General features: G+C 39.6%; 1 protein-coding gene across 5 annotated transcripts in view; it reads left to right on the forward strand.

The window, feature by feature from the left end:
* LOC122555253 overlaps window positions 1-12517 on the forward strand; it is a 47259-nt gene that overhangs the window by 498 nt on the left and 34244 nt on the right. For 3 of the 5 annotated variants that reach the window (XM_043701048.1, XM_043701050.1, XM_043701049.1), the window contains exons 2-4: window positions 4827-4893; window positions 10644-10720; window positions 11232-11292. In XM_043701048.1, the coding sequence (XP_043556983.1) occupies window positions 4827-4893; window positions 10644-10720; window positions 11232-11292 (205 nt within the window). Of the gene's footprint in view, window positions 1-7; window positions 650-4826; window positions 4894-10643; window positions 10721-11231; window positions 11293-12517 lie in introns of those variants that run through there. The other 2 variants (XM_043701051.1, XM_043701052.1) reach the window with 2 other exon arrangements.

A 12517-nucleotide genomic window follows, 5' to 3' on the forward strand; every position in this document is an offset into this window, starting at 1 on the left:
GAGGGTTGTAACACCGGTTGGATTGGGCTGGAGAGGGTTGGACAGGCGGAGTGAAATCCGGCGAACAAGAGGAGGTGGGAGGCATCATTAAAGGGATGGTCACTGAGGACGGGTTTGGGTGCAGGCACTGAGCCACCCTATCAAGGCGAATACCGAATAGAAACAAAACTTGCCGAAGGTGTGAGATGGCAATTGCAATGCCATTTGTCAAAAACGCACAGATAAAACACCATAATAAGATTGCAGACCAGCTGCATGTCAGTAAGTACAGCTGGACACGATGCATTGAGCCCAGGTTCTTTGCAAAAGACAGCTCACTGTGGACACTCATTCCCATATTTCAGAAAGATCAAAAGATCGTTATAGTCTATGTAACAGTGCGGTATGAAAATGACAGCAAAGCACTGGAAATGGCATAGTGTGAAAAAAGCAAGAAATATAAACACCCTAACGCCAAGATAATGGAATTTACGGGAGGCTCTGAACCCAAGTACTTTGGCTTCGTGATGGGCGCATGAAACAAGCGGCTGGGCCTGAATAACAGCCTCATGAAATTCCTCAGCATTGAAAGATTTGAAACCTTTTCCCAAAAGACATCCAGACTCACGTTATCATTGACACTCGGAGTATTACAACTCTTCAGTGATAAGTAAGCAACCTATCGTTAACAGGCTCTGGCTGGAGACTCGGAGTGGCCGAACCCCACCAAAAAAGTGAAGTAAGAATAAAAAAAGGGAGCGCCGGTCCACCAATATCACGATCAGTCTGATACCAGACTAATGGAAGACCACCGAAGCCGAGCCTCATATAACTCCAGTACCACCCCGGCCCTTGGCCTGTGGTGATGCTAGAGAGTTCAAAATATTGACGGGCGATGTAAAGACTTGAAAAAGGCACTCTTGAGTGTTTCAAAATAACCCTTCCCCTTACTTCAAAATCTCTGCTGTAAATTTCTGAATTTTCTAAGATTCATTGTCACCACTTCTCATTCTTCTTAATTCTGGTGATTGGAGGTCCATTCCCCTCAAAAACATATGAACATAGTCTGTCTCTGTCCCAGTCTTGAGTCAGACTTGTCCTGTTTCCAAAATAGGAATTTATAAAATGTTATATTAATTGACAGCCTGCAGATTGTGTGCTTTTTGAGCAAAATTAGAATGTATTTGCAAATTCAGTACATTGGCTTATTTGGGTGTGTATGAGTGTGTGTGCTTGGTAAAGTGTATGTTGTGTAACCTGGTGTTGTGATTTTTAACTTTATCCTCTCCAGTCTAACACTGGCACCTCCACAATATGATTCAATAGGGTCAAGGCTGAACTGTACACTTTTGCCATCCAAGCAATTGGTCTGGTGAACCTCAACTGCACCCATGTTTAGCAAATATGTACCTCCTTTAGGAGACAAAAATTGGACATTATTCTGGGTGCAGTCTCACCCAAGGTTCTCCACAATTGAAGCAAGGTGTTTTTAGTCCTAGGCTCCTTGTCTTTGTGATAAAGGCTAACATAGCATTTGCCTAATTTTTGCTGCACCTATATGCTATCTTTCAATGACTTATATACATGGAAAAGTGGGACTCCTGTGGCACAGTCGTAGTGTCTGTTTCTGAGCCAAGAGACCTGGGTTAATGTCCTGTGTGTCCCAAAGATATGTCAAAACATCTCTGAATAGGTTAATTAAAAATGCCTGGCATAGTTTCCCAATCGCTCATTATTTAAGAAATACTCTGCACCTTCAGTCTTTCTACCGAAATGGATAACTTCACACAAACTGCATTATATTTCATCTGCCACATTCTTGCCCATTCACATAGCCTTTCCAGTTCCCCTTGAAACCTCTTTGCATTCTTTTGAAATTCCCATGAATGTACTTGAATTTCCATCCATCACCCTTTTCAAGCAGTCCATTACAGAGCATGACTGATCATTACATAAAAGAAATTCTCACCTCACATTGGCTTTTTTAGTCATTTACCGAATTTATATATGCTTTGCAAATCAACCCTCTTACTGATGGGGCAAGTTTCATATATACTCCATTAAAGGCGTTAATGATTTTGCCATTACTACTGAGCCACCTCTTAAACTTTTTCTGCTCAAAGGAGAGCAACCCCAGATTCTCTATTATATCTACATAACTAAAGTCTTATCCATATTGTGGTTCTGGTTAATCTCTGTATACTAAGCCCTTAATACATTCTGAATTTATGTTGCCAGAAATTGAGCACAATGCTCCAGCTAATTCCGAACTAGTGTTTCCTGAAGGCCCATGGTCTAATTACTTTATCTTTGCACTCTTTTAACAAGTATAACTCCTTATTTTTAGTAGCGATTTTGGGAAGATTTACAGCTCAAGTTGAGGTTCTGGATCTAAGTTTGCTTGCTGAGCTGGAAGGTTAGTTTTTCAAATGTTTCATCACCATACTAGATAACATCATCAGTGAGCCTCCAGTGAAGGCTAGTGTTTTGTCCTGCTTTCTATTTGTCTCGGTTTCTTAGCGTGGGTGATATCATTTCCAGTTCTTTTTCTCAGAGGACGGTAGATGGGAAGCAAATCGATGTGTTTCTTGATAGAGTTCCAGTTAGAATGCCATGTTTCGAGGAATTCCCGTGCGTGTTTCTGTTTAGCCTATCCTAGGATGGATGTGTTGTCCCAGTCAAAATGCTGTCCTTCTCTGTCAGTATGTAAGGGTACTAGTGATAGTGAGTGATGTCTTTTTGTGGCTAGTTGATATTCATGTATCCTGTTGGCAAACTTTCTGCCTGTTTGTCTGTTGTGTTTGTTACAGTCCTTGCATGGTATTTTGCAAATGACATTTGTTTTGCTGGTTATTTGTATAGGGTCTTTTAGATTCATGAGCTGCTGTTTAAGTGTGTTGGTAGGTTTGTGGGCTATCATGATACCAATGGGTCTGAGTAGTCTGGAGGTCATTTCAGCAATGTTTTTGATGTAAGATAATGTGGCTGGAGTTCCAGAAATGAACCTAAAAGACCCTGTATAAACAATTAGCAAAACAAATGTCATTTACAAAATACCATCCCAGGACTTTAACAAACACTACATTGAACAAACAGGCAGAAGACTTGCCAACAGGATACATGAACATCAACTAGCCACAAAAGGATATCACTCACTATCACTAGTATCTTTACATACAGACAAAGAAAGACACCACTTCAACTGGGACAACACATCCTAGGACAGGCTAAACAGAGACACGCACAGGAATTCCTAGAAGCATGGCATTCAAACTGGAACTCCATCGATAAACACATTGATTTAGACCCCATCTACCATTTTCTGAGAAAAAGAATTGAAAATGATATCATCCACCCAGGACACATAAATAGAAAGCGGGACAAAACACCAGCGCTTCACCGGGGGCTCACTGATAATGTTACCTAGTATGGTGACAAAATGTCTGAAAACGAAATTTTCAGCTCAGCCGGCAAACTTATGCTGAAATGGCTGGCATTAGATCAATGTAGTTACCTTGGAGTGTAGTGGGACGAGAGAAAATTATTGTGATGTGAAAGGATTTACAAACAGGGATGAGGAACTTTAAAATGTAAATTTTGCTTGACTGGAAGCCAATAAAATCCGAGACCATAGATGATGGGAAACATAAATGAGATTTGGAGCAAGTAAGGGTAAAGAATTTTGGATGACCTCGGTTTTAGAGGATGGAACATGGGAGACCAGCCAGAAGTGTTGGACTGGTCATGTCTAGATATAAGTGGGGCATGATTATAGGTTTTAACAGTAGGCAAGGTGATGCGGAGTAAAGCAGGTTGATGTTAGAGGTAGCAACAAACCATCTTGGTGATGGCATTGGTCAGAATCTTGGCTTGGGTTCAAATATGACACAAAGGTTACAAACAACCTCAGTTGCCAAGGAGAGGGACAGAGTTTTGTTTCGGAAACTTCATTTTTCTAGAATTTTGAAGTCAAATTTAAGAACATGCAGGATCAGATTGTTTCCAGTCTTTGCCAAAACTTGCAATGTGAGGTCTGGGGAATAAGGTTTAAACAGGCTTTTTTTTTCTCAAAGTCATGGCTCACATGTTTTTTTTAAACAGCCTTCTCAACTTTGTCGTGGCACGTGCCTTCACTGCTAGGTGTCTATTAAGCCTTATTGAAATTGTACCATTTAGTTTGTGATGCATCCATTATTTCTTATCAAAATTTATCAATTAATGTGTTCACTTTCACATGCTATGTCTGTTATCTTACTAGTCTCTTACTATCCTCCTCATTTAATGAAGAAGGGCTTATGCCCGAAACGTCGATTCTCCTGCTCCTTTGATGCTGCCTGACCTGCTGCACTTTTCCAGCAATGCATTTTTCAGCTCCTCATTTAATGTACAAGATTACAAAAAATAGTAACAACACAGTCAATCGCAAACATTTAGAGCCAAATGTATGTAAATGTTGGTATGATCCCCATGCTTTGAAATATAATGTCAAAATATTAACTTTGGAAAAAGCTGATACTGTTGAACTCAAATAAAAGGTACTTAGGTTGCAGTTAAAACTTTTTGAAAGGTGTGTTAATGGGGTCAGTTTGCTCAGTTGGCTGGACAGTTGGTTTGCAATGCACGGTGATGCCAATTGCATGGGTTCTGACTGAGGTTCTCCGGCAGTATGGCAGCTCTCAGGTTAAACCATCACCAGTTGTTTCTCTTGAATGGGAGAGCAACCCTGGGATTCTATTATCTTTTTGTCATACACTTATAAAATGCACAAAATAGTGCAATTTTTATATAGAAGTTTGATCTTAAGATAATATACACAAATCAATCTAATCTTTTCTGGATTTCTATAGTACAACCATCCATTTGAAGATGACCTAATTGTTAATCTTGAGGATATGACTGTTGATGCTCCATCAGGTAAGACACAATAATTCATCACATAATATCATCTAGAAAACTTACCGGAGTAATTTTTTAATCAGTGTAGTATTCTCAGCAGTCTAACGCCTTTTCCATACATTAGAGTTGGTTGTGATCATATAAGTAAGAATGGCAAGCAAAAAACAGTTATACTTTGCTGAATAATGGACCAGTATTGGACTATGCCAAAAGGTTGGGGGGGGCAATAAAGTATTCTGGTCGCAGTAACACATTGTGCCATTTTTTAAACTTTGTGGACTATTCGAATTCTGCAGCAGGAGAGAAAGAGAGACCACAATATTGATTCTGGGAGAAATGTGAACAGATTTGAGGTTAAGTTTCACCAATTTGTGGGGCAGATTAAAGATGAGGTGGTATCGTGCAAGGGTGGAGGTTTTGAAGATGGTGCTTGATGATTATCGTTTTGAAATGAAGAGGAGACCATTACAATTCCAGCTAGCATTGGCCCAGAAGGGATGTTTTGTTCTAGTAATTTAGTGATAGTGAGATTAAGGGCGCATGAGTGGGTGTTGTGAACAAGTTCACCTTAGAGGGCATGCAGAAGAAAGGAGAGTAGAGTGAAAATAGGATTTTGTTGAGAGGAGGGTTAAAATTGCTGGGTTTGCCCTCAAAAAAAAAAAGCAAACATCCATCTTTTAATAGCTTATAGTTGTAATAGCAATCAATTGTCAGAGCAGACAATTGAACTTCAAACTGATGGCATTTGCATTGGTTGGTGGTGGTGGGGTGATTTTGTTTGATCCTTTTGCATGATTCTGAAGCAGTGGAGCTCAACAATAAAGTGTTTAATATTGTTCAATCAAACCTGGTGATGGATAGCTAAAATAATCTTGCATGTAATATGTTCAAGCTACAACCATTCGTTTTGAGTGAGAAAGATGAGTCCCATGGTCAGGAGGAACAAAGTAGGAGACAGATAATTGAAATATTGCCCCAGACAAGCTTTTAAAAATGGAGGTTTAAGACTTGTTGAACAGATCGATGGATGCATTAAAGGTAAAATGGGGGTTTAAAAGTGTAGTTTTGCATGATTAGCAGGTTGAAATGAGATGTACAAAAGAAGTGAGATACATTGAACAAAGAGTACTGTAATATAACTAGATCCTGTGGCTTGTGCCAAGTCTCAGTTGAAGCCCAGATAATAATTGAACCTTTTCAGAATAAGGTCATCTCTGAAAAGAGCCTTGTTTAATGATTTAAAAAAAAGTTATGATGAAAATCCAGTGATTGTTGCTTCCCCAGCAGATGCCAAATGGTTTGTCTTGAAATGTTGACTATATCTCTCTCCACAAAGTTTCTCCAGCATTGGTTTATTTTTCCAGGTTTCCAATATTTGCAATATAGTGGCAGATGAGGTGAGCAGCACAGATTGGAGCAAATACAATGCTGGAGAAATGCAACAGGTCTGAAAGCATACATTATACTGCCATACATTAAAGACATATCAGAGATGATGACGAAACTACTCCACCACTTGGCATCATGGTAGCCCACAATACCGACCAACACACTGAAACAGCTCCTGATGAATTTAAAGGGCCCTGTACCAACAACCAGTAGAATGAACGTCATATATAAAAGACCCTGAAAGGGCTGTAACAAACATTATATTGGACAGGCAGACAGGAAACTAGCCAGCAGGATACATGAGCACCAACAAGCCACCAAAAGACTATGACTAGTATGCATACCCACAGATGAAGTGGGATACAAGTTCAACTGGGGCAGGCTAAACAAAGACACATGTGGGAATTCCTAGAGGTCTGGCATTCCATCCGGAACTCCACTAACAAACATATCAATTTTGACCCTATTTACCAACCTCACAGAACCAGAAGTGATATCACCCACCATAGCAGACCAAGGCACACAAATAGCAAGTGGGACAGATCACTGGCTCACTGATTATGTTACCTAGCATGGTGACAGTGTCTGAGAACAAATCTACCAGTTCAGCAAGCAAATGTACAACCAGGTCTGGAAGCATCTGTGGAGAGCAAAATGGTTAACATCTCCAGTCTGGTATGACTGTTGTGAAGGCCTTCACATTTAGAACAAAATGGACTCGTCAGTGACAGGCAGCATGGTTTTGTACAGGGAAGGTCATGTCTCATCAACCTGATTATCACTTCTTCAAAAAGTTCAAAGATAATTGATGAGGGAAGGGCTGTGGATATAGTTTATATGGACTTTAATAAGGCATTGGATAAAATCCCACATGGTAAACTGGTACAAAAACTAAAGTCATATGGGATTCAGGGTGGGCTGGCTAGATGGATACAAAACTGGCTTGGTCACAGAGAAGGTGGTAGAAGGGTGTTTTTCAGAATGGTGACTGGTAATTAGTGGTGTTCCACAGAGATCAGTCTTAGGTTCTATGTTTGTAGTATATATAAATGATCTGGAAGAAAATGTGGGTGGTCTGATTAGTAAGTTTGCAGATGACATGAAGATTGATGGAGTTGCTGATAGTGCCGATGATTGATTGTGAAAGGGTACAACAGGATTTGGATTGGCGACTTGGGTACAGAAATGACAGATGGTGTTTAATCCAGACGAATGCAAGGTGATACATTTTGAAGGATTGAATTAAAGTGTGAATTATATTGTCAATGGCAGAATCTTTTAGAGCATTAACATGCAGATGGATCTGGGCATGCAGTTCCACAGTTCCCTAATACTGGCAACACAGGTTGCCAAGATGATTAAGAAGCCAAATGGCATGCTTTGTCGGCTGGGGCATGGAGTACAAGAGTTGGTAAACCAGGTTGCAGCCATATTAAACTCTTGTTAGGCTGAGTTTGGAATATTGTGTGCAGTTTTGGTTGCCTCACTACCAGAAGGACGTGGAAGCTTTGGGGAGAGTGCAGAGAAGGTTCACCAGGATGTTGCTTGGTCTTGAGGGCATTGGCTATGAGGAAAGGTTAAAAAGACTGGAAAGATGGTAGCTGAAAGGAGACCTGATAAAAGATCTACAAAATTGAGAGGCATAGATAGGGTGTGTAGTCAGAGGCTTTTTTTCCCAAGGCTGAAGTTTCAATTACAAAGGGGCACAGTTCAAGGTGAGAGGGGGGGAGTTTTTAAGGGAGATGTGTGAGGGAAGATTTTCACGCAGAGTGTGATCGGAGCCTGAGTCGACTGCCAGAAGAGGTGGTGGAAGCATGTTGGAACATATAAGAGGCATCTGGGTGGTTACATGAACGAAGAGGGTATAAAGGGATACAGACTGAGTAAGGGCAGCAAATTTGTTTTTAGTTTAGTTAGGGCATGAAGATTGGTGCAGGTTTGGAGGGCGAAGGGCCTGTTCTTGTGCTGTGTTTTTCTTTTGTTGTCTTGAAATGTTGACTATATCTCTCTCCACAAAGTTTCTCCAGCATTGGTTTATTTTTCCAGGTTTCCAGCATTTGCAATATTTTGTTATTATAGTGACAGATTAGGAGGTTAGCTGGGTTAGTCTCCAGTGTGTGAATTGGATTGAAGGAAATAAATAGACCTGTTGCTTTCTCGGTATTTTTCTAATTAATGTTAATACACACCTCTGAACAAGTGAGACTTGAACTCAGGCCTCTTGGGCCAGGGGCAGGAACACTACCTCTGTGCCATAGGAAACCCCCTCTGTTGGTTTCTGTTCTTACAAAGGCAGTGACAAATGTCACAATTAAGTAATGGGCAATTCAGTAAGCGGCACAGAATTAATGGAAGATAGAGGGATTGTGATGGGTCAGAGGACAAGTCCATGAGAAATACCACAATTCAAAAAACTCATGTGGTTGATCTGTAAAATCTGTTGCTATTCCTTCAATGCTATTTTGATCTTTGCCACTGATTTATTATGTCTTGTTCATGGTCTCTGTTTTATTTAAACATCTCTTAGAACATTTGTTTCTGATCCCACTTCATTTAGAATGTTTACTCATAAGTATATATGCATGATTGGTACAGTCTCCATTGTTTACAGCTGCTACATTGGTTTAGGTGGTTAATGCCCGAAGTAGATACATCAGAATAATGTGCAACCCTGTTCATGCCATCCAATCCCTATGTTTAGGTTTGCCATGCCTCTTGCATAATGATTAAAACGATTGACAGTTTGTTAGTGAAAAGTTTGTTAGAGCGCCTCATCTTCTGCCTGGGAACCCTCCAACCACAAGGGATGAACTCCGATTTCTCCAGTTTCCTCATTTCCCCTCCCTTCACCTTGTCTCAGTCAAATCCCTCAAACTCAGCACCACCTTCCTAACCTGCAATCATCTTGACCTGCTGCGCTTTTCCAGCAACACATTTTCAGCTCTGATCTCCAGCATCTGCAGCCCTCACTTTCTCCTAGTGAAAAGTATAGCACATCAAGCCTAATTATGATATCTGGCAAGAAAAGTGTGCAATTAACCAATCCATTCTTATTTATTCTTTGTTTATTCTTTGTAGCACTGATGTGAGTATGGTGGTTATTGTGTACAGTACATTTGTTAACTTCACACAAACATTAAAACATTTTTGATTAATTCTTCTATTTTCCAGATGCTATTGATATTTTCGGTATTTGAAGTTTCAAATAGCAATGGAAACTTTTTAGTTAGGTTATTATTTCCAATTCAACTCGAGCTGTGTCCGATCAGAAAAATTAATTACTGTAGTTATTGCTTAACAAACTACATGGTGATTAGTAATTTTTCCATAATGACAGTTTAATATGTTGTAAGTGACATATTTGTAATTCAATTACATGGTACTAGAAACTAGTTGTCACTGATTAACTGGTTTAGACATCTGCCTACTAAAATAACCAGCAGTAACTGTAAATGAAGCCTTCACTTAATTTATCTTGTGTCTGCTATGTTATGGCAGGTTAGAGACACAAACTGCAGATGCAAGAATCCAAAATAGACAGGCAAGAGGCTGGAAAAACGCAGCAAGCCAGGCAGCATCAGGTGGAGAAGTTGACATTTTGGGTGTAATGGCAGGTGGCTTAGTGGTTAGCACGGCTGCCTCAGCACCAGGGACCCGGGTTTGATTCCAACTTCGGGCAACTGTCTGTGGGGAGTTTGCACATTCTCCCTGTGTCTGCGTGGGTTTCCTCCCACAATTCAAAGACGTGCAGGTTAGTTGAAATGGCCATGCTAAATTGCCCATGGTGTTCAGGGATGTATACGTTAGGTGCATTAGTCAGGGGTACATGTAGAATAATAGGGTAGGGGAATGGGTCTGGGTGGGTTACTCTTTGGAGGATCGGTGTGGACCTATTTGGCCAAAGGGCTTGTTTCCACACTGTAGGGGTTCTGTGTTTCAATGAATAATTTACTGAAATTTAAATGGATTCAAGTTTACCTTTTACATCATGACATAAGAATTATCACAACTTAAATGAAATGTTAATTCCTGTGCAGATTGCAGACTTGTCATTAATTACATTATTGTGGGAAAACATTTGGTTTCTACCCGAGCCCTTTCCCTGGAAAGACTGGAGATTCTGTCCAGTTAACTGTAGTCTTACCTTGGTGGAGGCTGACTTAAAATTTATTTGCAAGCAGGTTAACTTGGCCAAATAAAGGTCTTGTTAAAAATTAACAATGGAAAGGTAAAATTTTATTTCAAAGGTAGATAAATCTTAATTTTTTTAGGGCTATGAAATAGAAACTATGAATATTCATTTTCAGTGAGTTTTTAATATTGTATTTCATAAAGAAGGACATTTAGTAACATTTATAGATAATCTTTTATCTTTTTAGGTCCAGTAGCATGGTGTCCCATTGACTCTCCGCATTCTTTCTTGAGAAAACAAGCCAGAGTTAACCGTAAGAAAAAGGTGCAGATTGTATCCTGTAGTATTTTCTGTTATTTTGCAATTGGTTTACCAGTATTATGATAATTTTAGCTTGAATTTCAACTGAGAATTTTTTGACTTTGGGCATGATCTACATAGATATGTAAACTTGAGTATTTTAAAATTATGCCAATTTCAAAAATTAGAATGACTTTGAATTGGATCATGTACAATATTTTGAAGATTGGTTTTACTGTGGTGCTTTAGACATGGGGCCACTCTGTCCTTGATTAATTGCTACATTTTCTGATCATTCTCTAATTCATTTTTACTATTTGTTTGTTACACTGACCATGTAATCTAGCTAGTTGAAGTAATTTTTGTCTTGAACAGCATTTTAGTTTCCTGTGGTAATAGTGAGCCATACTTCTGGAAAAGTTTGGTTACAGTCACAGAAAACTTAAAAACAACTTTTTCCAAGCATAAATGTCATCTGTGGCTGAACAGAATCAGGAGAAAATTACTGAAATGTTTTTTTTTATCTATACTTCAGTCTGGAAAATATTATGCACCTGATGAAAGCCTGAAGGACCTGATGAGCACAGAGTTATCAGGTTAGTTAAGATGTTTTCTTATTACTTTCAAGATATGATTGTGGAGCTATTTGTGAGAAACAATGCATTAAAACTTTTGCAGACAATGCATCCAACAGTTTTCCAACAGTTATAACATAATACTCTGATGTGGGCAACTAATAGTTTCTCTACAAAAAACAGAAATTTGAGGGTTTTTTGGATCAAAGGGGATTATCTCAACCTGTTCCAAAATCCTCAGCTGTCGTGCAGGACCTTTTGAGCTTGAGTCCATCTTTCTAAATTTTCTAGCTACATAATCTTCTGTGTTTCATAATTTAATATTTTAAAATTTGGATATTTAAAAGTAGAACCTCCAAGGTCATAATCTTGGGTTAAACTCTAAAATAAATGATCAGATACTGGAAATCTGAAACAAAAATCACTGCAAGAACTCAACAGGTCTGGCAGCATCTATGGAGAGAAAGCAGAGTTAGCGTTTTGATTCCAGTGACCCTTTAGAACTGGTTCTGAAGAAGGATCATGACTCAAAATGCTAATTCTGCTTTTTCTCCATAGAAGCTACCAGAACTGCTGAGTCTCTCCAGCAAAATGTTTTTGTTGGGCATCTTGCATGTCTGTGATTTAGGTAGTGTACTGGCATTGGCTAAATTTAGAAAACAAAATACTCCAGATTGGTGTAGGAGGAATGGGATTTCATTTCATTGGGCACAGGCGTCAGTACTGGGTAGAAAAACTCTTTTCTAGTAGGGCAGGCTTCACTTAAACTCTGTTGAGGCCAATCCTGATTAATTGAATAATTATGGTTTTGGAGCAGGCTTTAAACTAAATAGGGCGGTTTTGGTGAGGGAATACTTTTCCTCACAAGCAAAAGGATAAGGTAATATTACAGAACAGCTACTTGGGTATTGTTCCCAGAATGGAAAAGGAAGGGATAGAATGTACAAATATAAAAATAGTGCAAGTACATAGAACAATACAGCACAGAACAGGCCCTTCGGCCCACGATGTTGTGCCGAACATATGTCCTAGCTTAAGCACCTATCCATGTACCTATCCAATTGCCGCTTAAAGGTCACCAATGATTCTGACTCTGCCACTCCCACAGGCAGCGCATTCCATGCCCCCACCACTCTCTGGGTAAAGAACCTACCCCTGACATCCCCCATACCTTCCACCCTTCACCTTAAATTTATGTCCCCTTGTAACACTCTGTTGTACCCGGGGAAAAAGCCTCTGACTGTCT

This window comes from Chiloscyllium plagiosum, chromosome 12 (assembly GCF_004010195.1).
Source record: "Chiloscyllium plagiosum isolate BGI_BamShark_2017 chromosome 12, ASM401019v2, whole genome shotgun sequence".
In the NCBI taxonomy this organism is placed as follows: Eukaryota; Metazoa; Chordata; class Chondrichthyes; order Orectolobiformes; family Hemiscylliidae; genus Chiloscyllium; species Chiloscyllium plagiosum.